We start from the raw sequence: 12,167 nt of genomic DNA on the forward strand, positions 1-12,167 counted from the left end.
GGGGGGTTAAGAAGTAGAACCGATGCACACCAGCAGGAGGTACAACCCCTCAAGAGATGGAATAACGTGAACACACATGAAATTAATAATCATTATTAATGAATAAATACTGCTCAGATACTACTACACAATTGAATGTGTTTTCATAAGGTTACAAAGAGGCGTACAACCAAAGATCAGATGGAAACAGCGGAAGGGGGCGACTTAAAATAATTTTTTTAATAAATAGAGCGGGTCAAAGAAGCGTGGGTCAAGTACAACAGAATCGTGCATCTAGTGATACGTGTACAAGAAACAGTAAGAGGAAGACGTTAGCTTCTCCCCTTAACACCGCAAGGTAACAGGGGCCGAAAAGTATAAAAGAAAGAAAGAAACATAAGAGGCATTATAATATATTATCTGTAGAAATAAAAGACTTTTTCCGCATTATCTTCATTCCCCAAACGCACACAGAGATACCTCCTGAGGAAAACATTTATTTCCTACGTGTGCGTTCGTGTAAAAATCTATCCCTTTAAAACGGGGTTTACTCCTAGAACTTCCAAGTTACTGTCTAATCTCCTTGGGTATACAGGTTTTAATTTTAACGTCCAATTGACCCCGATAGATGAAGAAAGACAACTCTGTAATTAAATAAATCTCCCCCTAAACCAAGTACGATACGATCAATATATTACTCCCCTTGATAAGACGCCCCAGATATTAATAATTATTTTGCAGTTGTCTTTTTTTCTTTTTGTATTATACAGTGTGTACAATGGAGTCCCTTTAAACTTCAACCGAAATCGGCTGGGGGTTTTTCGGTTTAGCAGGATTTTGGGTTTAGATAAATTGCTTATACTATAGAATAGAGATGATAATTTTAAAAAAGGGGGGTTTTAATTTCTTTTGATTTAGGCCAACCGCAGCATTTGATTTCCGTGTCCGGTTTAAAGTTTAAACGGACTCCACACCATGCCCAACATAGCACGCAACACATTACATAAGCTACTTTGTGCAAGTCCAATAGTACTGCTCTCATGGCCCAGGTCTATAGAATAAACAATTATTGATTACTTACTGTGGAGGATACTAACAATTTTTAGTTTAGTTTTAGTTACAGTTTTACGGCACTTGCAACACAAACAAATACGTCACACAAGTGCCAAAAATTAAAGGTGCGATAAGGGAGAATAGGAGGAAAGGTAAGGACAACAGATTTTGAAAGAGAAAGTAAGGTGACGATAATAATATTATTAATAATTTTGTCTAACATGCACTTAGTAAACACACATCACAAAACATGCACATATATATATGCGAACAGATTTTGAAGTCCCATTTTTTTTCCTTTTATTTCTTTGTGCGTGTATTTAATTTTAACACACGTTCAGTAGAGTCCACTTAAAAGGAAAACGGTTAATCCAAAAACATAGGGTTACCTGAAAGAAAAAAAAATCCCCATTTTTTACATTCATTCTATTTGAGAGAGCAACTTCTCAAAACTAAACGTAAAAGCCCAGTTAAATCAAAGAAAATCCGGTGGTCCCACAGATATTGATTTAAGTGGACTCCACTGTACATAGTGAAGTTCGCACATAACGAAAAGATTTGTAGGCCTACGTCCAACCCATTTCGCTAGAGTGCGACGAAGTATAAAAGTAATCTTTTGAGTTTTCAGTGGTCATTTGTAACTATCAAAATAAGTAACCACTCACTATGCATGAAATCAAGTTCAAATCAGCTCAAAGCCATCGTCATATTCCTTCTCTCATCCTCTTCCGGCTGGCCTGCTTGACTAGAAATAGAAATACCAGTATTGCCAGAAGTTGAAGGAAAACCACCTACCAGCGGTCAACAAATGTCAAAATATTGGTAGAATTTAACTGTTCAATGAAATTTCTTCATGAGCATTACTCCTTCTTTGTTGCGCCCAATCATAGCTGTGTGTCGCGCATACAATATGGAGAGCACACTTAGTCTACTAGATTTGGACCTAATTTTTTTAATAAATCACTTATATTATAGTCGAGCATATGATTTTATAACTGAAAAGATGGGGGCCTCTGAATTGAGCTTAATCGAGGGTATTCTTCTTTACTAAATAATACGAAAGGTTGTCGATCCATATAAGCAGAACAGTGATACAGTCAGGCATGGATAACTCAAGCATGTCGGGAACTGACAAACATATTTGACATATTATCCTATAATTCAGGTGAACTGAAATTTGAAATATTAAAGAGATATCGATCAGGGAATAGCAAATTGTACCAGCTATCCGTGGTTTCCAGTTTTCCCTGTTTGTGTTATGTGTGCCGACTGTACTTTACTGGAGAACATTATGTAGGGTGTCCAAGGGGGATTTGGGTAGAAAAAAATCCACTATTAAAATAACAGAATGCAAACCTAGAGTTTTTCAAGTGGAGTGTCATATTGGCGGCAATAAAACCTGCTGCTCCACTATTTCATAAATTTATTTAAGAATGTTATCAAACTCAATAAACAATGAATGCAGAAAATCCATGCTGACAGTTCAGTCATTTTTATTTTTTCCATTAAAGGTCATCAAATTATATATGTAAAAAGTACCTGAAGAAAACAAAGTGAAAGACATATTTGTGAAAATTCACATGGGTGCATAACAAAGAAGGCCTGAATTTTTAAAAATACCCAGATAATTCAATTATACAGTTGTAGCCTACTTGCCCACGACAGAATCACATGGGAGCCAGAAAAAAAAAATATGTCCAAGATATTTTCCGTCTAAAACAGGGGAATTATGGGTGGGTAGGGGTTGTTTCAAGGGTCGCCTGTCCTGTCCAATTGGCAAGCAGTGGTCAAAACTTTACACCTCCCTAGTGTTATCCTAGCCTATCAGATAATGGAATAGGTCAGTCTTACTTATCCATTGTCAATTGCTTGCATCTCATCATAGGACTACTGTTTGACCAATTAAAAATGGAAACAACCGAGTGTTTTCTTTGTTTCCCCCCTTAGCCTCACCCACCAAAGTAATAAAAAACATAATCAACCGATGCCATCCTTTTCTGCATCTACAAATGAATGAAGGAACTTTTTTTCTCCCCTGGACATAAAATCAGGGCGGAAGGCAGCAGTCAAATTAATTTCCCACTTTTAGCAATCCAGGAAAGTTTTCTTGCTGGGGTGCCACAGGAGCACTTTCACATGCAGTGGTGAGATTTAACAGCTACCCCCAAACTGCACCCCCTTCCTCCTTCCTAGCCTTGTGGCGTGGCATAAAGGATAGATAGAGCTGATAGAACCAAACTTAAAAGTTTTGTTTCAAAATCAGGGCTGAGCTAGCAGAGCATCTTCTGTCTTCAACAGGTCAAAACCCTCTGAGGGGGAGGAATATTATTTCTCTTTCTACTTCCAGGCTGAGCTGGTTTCCATCTTCTTGGACAGATGTATTATAGAAGAATTTAAGGGGGGGGGGGGGTTCTGTTACGACCGGTTTCCATCGTTTTAAAGGCAGGGTAGACTGTATAAGAAATTATGTTTACATAGTCCTTCATTACAAATAAATACATAAACAAAAAAGGCACATACAAAGTAATTCAAATTAATACTGCACTGGCAAAACACACCATCATTTAAGAAAGGCAAAGGAAAAATATAAGGTGTTGTGCGATGACTTTTACCCAATAGACCTTCAACATTCTGTGGACAGCTCACACGTCGGTGTATGGTGGAGTAAATCTAGCAGTTGAACCAAAGAAGATCAAGTGCATAGGCCCTTTGGACTCAGAGAGGAATGGCTAAAAGAGTTAAAATGATCTGTATGCATTCTTAAGTATATTGAAAAGGGGTACCGGTATAATAAAAAATAAGAACAGGAAATAAATAATTAGTTTCCAATTAATGCAATGAGCCATACTGAAATCACTTATTCTAGAAACATGATAGGAAGTCCAAACTTAAATGTTTACTTGAGCAGAAGCTAGCTCCCTTAACACCATCAACATTGATGCCAAATTTACCTTTCTGTGATGATATCATGATTACCATTGAAAGTAAAGACATTTTCCAAATTTGAAATCTTGCGAAATTGGCTGAAAATTAGAAATCATTTTTGACACATCACAACATAAAAACTAATACAGCCATCATATATAATATACTAAACATTTTCTTGAATACAACAAAAAAATCATTTTAAACAAGCTTTATTTTTTTTTCAGCAGTCTCAAGAGAAGAGAGTGTCAATATTTACTGGTTCACAGTGCACTTTTCATCGAAATAATGCATTCTCACAATCTCTCAGTCGGGATTATCATGAACATTGCACCCAAGAGTGTCTTTCACTCAACGTTGTCAAAAATCTCTGACATTGGGCCTAAGGCAAAATCCAACAGGCAGTCAAATTTTGTCAAAGGCTCACACTTCATGTAAATTATTGACCTTGGTATGATTTTAGCATTTTATTTAAAAAGAGCATGTGTCCAGCTCTAGTGCATATATATAATCTGAGACTTTTTAATGATTTTTTTATGACTCGTAAAGTTTTTAAATAGCATTCTCAAAGCAAATACTGCAATGGCAATATACATAATATAACTAAATGCACAAATATAACTAAGAAAGTCAGCTTATCTGATCTCTAGTTCTTTAACTCTTTAGATTAACATTTGCTCAAATGAATAGGAATCCAAATAAAATAGTAATTCTACCTGTCACTGTTTATGGTTTTCATTTCATGTACTAGTATTCACTTCACTAATTTTATTTTCAGAGAAGAAGATTTGATACAATAAAGCTTTGATTTCAAGAGGTGAAATTGTTTTCACAAAATGCACCAGTTACAAGTTAAATATTTTCCTGAAGGTACCTACAAACAAAAATTAAGAATCCTCAGCTTGAGTCAAGGTCAATTTAAAGGTGAAAAAATGGTTGAAACTCACATACACCTACCTGACAGTCATTGAGTTAAAGTTGAGTTTCGTCCTACACTGCATTCAACTTTTACACTACCTATACCCTGACACTCTAAAAACAGGAGAGGAGTGAAAGTCCATTGACACCCCACCCCAAACACTTAAATCCAGCAGGTTTTTTTTTTAATATTAAGTTCCATTTTTCTACTACAGTCAAAACTGTGTAAGACACCAGCCATTGCCAAGGGGAACAGTGGCCATCTTAGACAAGTGTCCATCTTAGAGATAGTCATTTTCATGCAAAACATACCCAAGGGAAGAAATAGGAAGTGGCCATTTGTTCAGGTGATTGTCTTATATACAGGTGGCGGCTAGACCAAGTTCTGCTGAACATCTCTCTCATTGTAATTTTTTAAGTTCTTTTTAAAATGTTTCTACGACCTCTGAATCTGACAACTGATATCTCAATCTAAAGCATTTCTCATAATAATACAATGATTGAAGTTTGCATGAAGGAAAACGATGTTCAGTGACGTAGTAAATAATGCTGTAGAGCAAATGAAAAAAACTTAGTTCTTGGCAATCAACTAACCCACAAGTTTTTGCAGGGAATCAGGCAGGCATCAAGAAGGAGAAGTGTTCAGTTCTTCGACAAATCACAGAAAGAAAAACAAGTCCACTAGAATTCAACTCATTGACTCTTAGAAGTTGGCACATCTACTGACTCGAAGCTGAATTTGCGCAACAGTGGTTGGCTCGTTTTAAATATATGAAAATACAGTGCAGCCTCTCTATAACGACTTTCGATTACAACATCCTCTGTATAGCAACATGGTGCCCAGGTCCCGATTTTGTCCTTACATATATATCATTAGTAATATTTTTGGTTGTCTCTCTGTAACGACAACTTTCTATAACGACATTTTTATCTGGTCCTGACGATGTCGTTATAGAGAGGCTGCACTGTACTAATGTGTGCTGATTATCAACAAATCTTGCTGTGAAACAATAAGGAAAAGGTCTACAACTTGTAAGAGTTAAGACAAACTAGTGTCTTATTTCCAGATCTAGATTTCTCCAACACATCCTTTATTTGTCATTAATTCACATGAAAATAAAAGAGGAAAGTTCGAGGAAAAAAATCAAGGTTGTGGAAATGGGCATTAAGTAGTGGGTGAGACAGTCCAACATTTGGTATTGCTACCAGTTTTGCATTTGGATTTCAGACAGGCCATAAACACAAAATATTGACAGAGACTGCCTGAAGGTAATTACCTGCTCACCGTTGTCTGTCACAGAGCATAATACAAAATACCTTATACTACAAGTACTGGAACAAAATCTAACCGGACCACTTCATACTGTTACCACTCCAAACTGCATGAATAAATGAATACTGAATTTTAAAATAAGGCAAAAGTCACAAAGCCTTTTACGACACATGATATAAAACAAAAACAAAAACATAGTACTTATGAAGTTGTTCAAAACCAAAGTGTGACAAAGAAAAGTTTCAAATCAAAACCAGTATGAAACTGCTAAAGAAAAAAAAATAAAGACATGAAAAAAAAAAAAAAGACACGTCATCAAAGGCACCAACATACACCTAGAGAAAAGCAGTTGCCTTCAGAATCGTCTGCTCTTGTACGGATGTGAACGAGCCCTGTTGCTAAGAGGAGCACGCCCAGACCACTCACTCTGCTGGTAGGGCTGCCACTGTTGACCATAGCCAGCATTGGCCATCCACGACGTTTCTGCTCTACTGGGATTAGGGCCCCGCCGATACATTCTGTTCTGTTCAGCTGGCATTCTGTTGTGTTCAAGTGGCACTCTCTTCTGTTCAGCTGGCATTCTGTTGTGTTCAAGGGGCATTCTCTTCTGTTCAGCTGGCATTCTGTTGTGTTCAAGTGGCATTCTCTTCTGTTCGACTGGCATTCTGTTGTGTTCACCTCGCATTCTGTTCTGTTCAGATGGCATTCTGTTGTGTTCAAGCGGCATTCTCTTCTGTTCGACTGGCATTCTGTCGTGTTCAACTCGCATTCTGTTCTGTTCAGATGGCATTCTGTTGTGTTCAAGTGGCATTCTCTTCTGTTCGACTGGCATTCTGTCGTGTTCAACTCGCATTCTGTTCTGTTCAACTGGCATTCTGCTGTGCTCAACTGGCATTCTGTTTGGCACAAAATTCGCGGCACCTGACCTATTGTTGAAAAAGTTGATGTTCATGCTCATGTCAGGGCCCATCTGGACGGACCGAGGTGGCTGCATTAGCAGTGGCTGTTGATGCTGGACACTGACACGACGCTGTGCCTGGCAGCCATAGCCAACAGAGGGGCTGGGCCTGTACCGCGGGGTGGGGAGATTCCAGGCACGACAGATGTGTCCCACGATGAGGTGCGTGATCTGCCGGTGAGCCACAGTGTCCCAGTGAACTCCATCCTGAACTCGACGATGCAGCTGGTGACGCAGGTGAAAGTGAAGGTCAAGGATATCAAGGCCGTAACCTACGGCCACCTGCAAGGAGAGTGTAGTGTGTAGACATCAGGCAATACTGGTAGTGAAAAGATATTAAAAAAGGAGAGTAGAGACATGAGGCAATAATGAAAAGAAATGCAAAAGAATTACTTGACTTGAATAACTTGAATCTAGAACTGGGATGCTCCATGCTTCCTCGCCCCTCTTCATGAGGGTCCATTTCAGTGTGGGCTGGCTGATTGTCTCCATCATCAGCTGGTTGTTGTAGCATCTGATGGGGTCACGCAGCCTGCTCTTCCTACCTTCACCAAGCTGCACTCCTTTCGCAATATATGCAAAAGAAACATCAGGCAATAGTGGAAAGAAGTACAAAAATGGGAGTTAACCCAATTCACCCTGCGTTGCCGCGGCAGTACACTTGTGTCCACCCTGGCTTGCAGCGAGCCGGGGGACAAATCGGTCTGAACTCAACACACTAAACTAAGACACGCATTGTGCCAAAACTATTTAGGGTCTCAATATGAAATTTCACTTATATTTTACTTGAAATTGTCTTTTAATTTTATTAGAGAGAAAGATGAATGAAAGTGAAAGTGCGCAGAAAACAATATATTCTTCGTCCGACTGCGACTCATCGGCACTCGATTTAGCCATTGCAACTTTCAGTAAATCTATATTCTATATCTAGCTTTTTTTCTAAGTTTTCAAGGCACTAAAATCAATCCAATCGCCTTGTTTTTCGAGATTTAGGTCTACTTTCACGTTGCTGCTTATGCCTAAAACAAACTAAAAACATGGTTCATGTATTTCAACAAACACAAAAATAGTCGTGGCACTGTTGTTCTTTGAGGCAGTTTTTTTCTTCTTCTTGTCCATGAAGATTTCAGTACTCGCTTTCTTGTCAAGATTTGTGGAGAAAAAAAACAACAAAACTAACTCATACTTGACGAAAAACTGGAACGAAACCGGCTTGCGAAAGTTTTTACAAGATACAAGCAACCTATTATTTTCAATAGAAACCTGGATAAGTGGTTCGGACTCGATTTTGTGAACTAGTATTTTGATACGACTATTCTCGAAGCTCGGTAAAAGGGAATTAAGCGTGCGGCAGCTGCGAATATACTCGTAGCTCGGGTGCAATGAGTTAAGACACCAGAAAATAGTGAAATGAAAAACACATCTGAGAGACACAACATTGTATCAGATTACATAGCAACAAACTCAAATTACACAAAGTAGGACTGGTTTCGGTATAGCAAGTGTGAAGGCTCTCAAATCCCTGATCTTTGAATCCTGGAAAATCTCCGGAAATTTGGGACAGTTAGCAAGCCTTTTTCATACACAATTTTACCAGTGCTTACAGAACTGGAAGCTATGATCTTTATTTCTTCCACTTCTTTGATTCAAAAGCATTTCATTTGCCCTAAGGCAAAGCACAAGAAAAGCAAGTTAGCTACCTTTGAGCACAGCTTTTATGAGATCAATTTTAATTATTCAGTCATCCTCTTTGAGTTTGTGTGTTGATATGAGGATCTGACCAAAGCAATTGGCGCTCATATGACCTTATGCAGTTGTGAGCGCTGTAAAACCTCTTCTAAAAGTAACTAACCAAAGAAAATCAAGACAACAGCCTCAGTCAGCACATATCGTCGCTCCTTTCAACATCACCAAAATGCAGTTTAATGATATGGTTGAGGATTACAGTTTTCTTGCTTTTCATGATTCCTAATAGGAACAACGCCACAAAAACTAGTTGTTGGTTTTTTTTGTCTGTGGTGTAGAGTAGAATTACCTTGCCCATACGCTTTGCCACATCTCGCGCGTAATCCTGCTCTGTGGGTTGAAGGCCACTCAGAAGCTCACAAGTGGGCGCTGCGTCGCTTGAGGGCAGATCCGCACATACGGCAGGGAAGCTCAATGATTGGTCTTTTTAGATGAGGTCACATTATTCACTGCTCTTCTTTAAATAAAGGTCCCATGAATAGTTTTCCTCTCCAAATATAACTCCACCTTTCACAGTCAACCGGACACTTTTTCAAAATTGTCATGGGTCCGAACATTTTTACCTGGGACCGAACACCCACTATCTAAGCCCCAAAACTCATTACTTTTTAGCTAACCCAGACCTACAGAGAACCAGACACCCACTATATAACCCCCCCAGACCGTACACTTCTTCATAGGACCAGACATCATACTCAAGACCGTACACTTCCTCATCCGACCGAACACTCCATTCAAACCCAATAGAGATCTCTAAAAATAGATGTCTCTATACTTTTTAGATTACCAAGAATCAGACACTCACTATCAAAGCTCCTCAGATCGTATACCAGTACACAGGACCGAACATTCCCTATTCAAGCCATGTTTAAGCCCTTCTGACCGTACACTTCCAGATCCAGATCTACATGGGACGGACACCCCATTCAAATCCAATTTACAATAGAGCACCAACTAGAATCTATTCAGGCCCTCGGACCATACTTTCTAAATCCCTATTTAAAAGCCCATTATAATGCCATACTTTCTAACATAGGGCAAGGCATCCCCCCCCCCCCCAATCTTTTATTTCTGGCTACAGATAAGCACTTGCACACCCACAAACACTCAACACACACACTCACATTCATGCACTCTGTAAGTAACCTGGAAACTACTGATTGGGGCAACACTCGTCACACACAAACGGAAAGTCCTCCAGCTCCTCTGCTGTTAATCTGGAAGCAGACTTTGTGCAACGAGTGTGCCACCACGCATCACATGCTTCGCAGGTTACCTACAGCTCAGCCTGATGTCTCTTTTCTCTACACCCTTTACACTTGTCATTTGCTGCTGCTTCCTCGAACAATACGTCCTCACCACTTTCCTCATCTGCCTCTCTCATGGTCTGCTCCATCTCTACCGCCACACTCTCAATCTCATCCTCATCGCTGTCACTTCGCTTCCTTTTCTTCTGCGCCTCCCTTTCGATCTTCTTCAGCAACGCCTGGTCCTTCTTTTCCTGCCGCTTGCACTTCAACTCTACTGCCTTCTCCTGTCTTGCCACTTTCGCCATCTCCTTCCACACTTTCATCGTTTCCTGGTTTTCTCTCCTTTGCCTTGCTTTCTCTTCTCTTGCGGTCTTCCTAACCAACTTTTCCTTCTCTTCCTTTTCTCGGGCACAATCCTTCAGCTTGATGGCTTCCCGGTGCTCTGCCCCACTGAGCACATACTGCATTGTAGGTGCTGCTTTTTTTGTTACCTTCTTTTTTCCCTTGCCAGAGAAGTTGGGGAGCCTGAGGAGGTCATCCAGGGAAAGGGGTGCTCTGGACTGGGTGGTGACTTTTGGAGCTTCGAACGATGCTTTCAAATTACCCGCAAGCTTTTTGAATTGTGTAAAACCTTCGTGGTTCTCTGAGGTGTCTCTTGTGAGAGCTTGATGACACCTCAAGAACGCATTCCTTCCTAGGTAGTCGAAGACAAAAAGGGCAACGTCGCGCATTGCCTCCAACTGCTTTAGGGTGAAGGCGTTTTCTTTCTCTGGGGCCGTACCTTGATCGGGACTTGGCGCTGAAGTCTGGACTCCGCTGCTCGGTGGTGCTGAGGTCGTTGGCTCCCGACTTGGAGGGGGGCTTGAAATTTCCAGAAGCGATTCAAGTGGGGGGAGTACACAAGGAACGATATTCAAATCGTCGAAGAAAGGAGATGATGGCGCTGGCTCATCCTCTCCTTCCTCAGGCCATGTCGGAGGTGCCACGGAGGTGGCACAGACGGGGGGTTGCGACGCAGGAGGTGCCTCGGAGGGGGCGGAGACGGGGGGCTGCGACGCAGGAGGTGCCTCAGGATGGGGCTCAACCGGCCTGGTGGAGACAAAGTCTCGAAACACCTGGCACGGCTGCATTTTTTTGGTGTTGAGGACTCTTTCAGGGGAGAAGGGGAAAATGCCAGCAGCCCTGTAGCTGGACTCTGCGTTGGCAGTCGTTGTGCAGCTTTGCCAAACAGGCTGAAAGACTTTGGCAAAAGTGTTGAGCCCGACGGCATCCCCTGTCTCGGCAATGTGGCGTCTACTGCCTGATGACCATGCCGACTTCATTGATCTGAAAAATGCCTGGTCCAGAGGTTGGACCGGATGGGAGGCGTGCGGCAGGAGGCAATATAGTATAACCTCATTCTCCTCCCAGATCTTTGAGGTTTCCACAAGTGATTTGTGGCTTACGTGGCCATCTACCAGCAACAGTAGAGGCTTCTTGATGTGTTTTGTTTCTCGGATGAAGGAATCCCTCAGCCAGGAGAAGAAAATGGCTGAGGTGATCCAGCCGTTGTCGGATACCTGCAGGAGTAGTTAAGCTATGTATTATGCACCAGAACATCAACTTGCGAAAGCCCATTTCTATGTTTGTAAGTTTAATTTATTTGTCTATAGTATGGAGGCTGTAGGACACTGTCTTTTATATGGCATTTGTATACTTTTTACGAGTATTTTTTTAAAAAGTATAACACTTCATTATCTTACAATGTAAAAATTAAGGCCTCACTGGACAGCTGAAACAATTCATTATCTTAAATTCTAGAAAAGCGTAGATGTAGTGGGTGGTTGGCGGATGCTCTGGTGTGGTTTGCTAGTTCTTTCATATCAAACATCTATCATCCTTTTCTCTCCTACTTCTTTTTTATGTTCGGTAATACTCTTTCCAGGTACTAAACTAAAAACTGCTAGTTCTTTCATATCAAACATCTATCATCCTTTTCTCTCCTACTTCTTTTTTATGTTCGGTAGTACTCTTTCCAGGTACTAAACTAAAGACAAAACTAACTAAAAAAAGCGTCACTGGACAA

The 12,167-nt window shown here is 40.6% G+C and overlaps 1 protein-coding gene across 1 annotated transcript in view; it reads right to left on the reverse strand.

The window, feature by feature from the left end:
- Positions 1-2,501: 2,501 nt before the first annotated feature.
- The window catches only part of LOC101852765 (PC-esterase domain-containing protein 1A), a 32,167-nt gene continuing 22,501 nt past the window's right edge, over positions 2,502-12,167 (reverse strand). The window contains exon 6 of the mRNA XM_013082150.2: positions 2,502-7,388. Coding sequence (XP_012937604.1) covers positions 6,504-7,388 — 885 coding nt within the window. The 3' untranslated portion in view covers positions 2,502-6,503. The remainder of the gene's footprint in view (positions 7,389-12,167) is intronic.

The sequence above is a fragment of the Aplysia californica genome, unplaced genomic scaffold (assembly GCF_000002075.1).
Source record: "Aplysia californica isolate F4 #8 unplaced genomic scaffold, AplCal3.0 scaffold00162, whole genome shotgun sequence".
Taxonomy (NCBI): Eukaryota; Metazoa; Mollusca; class Gastropoda; order Aplysiida; family Aplysiidae; genus Aplysia; species Aplysia californica.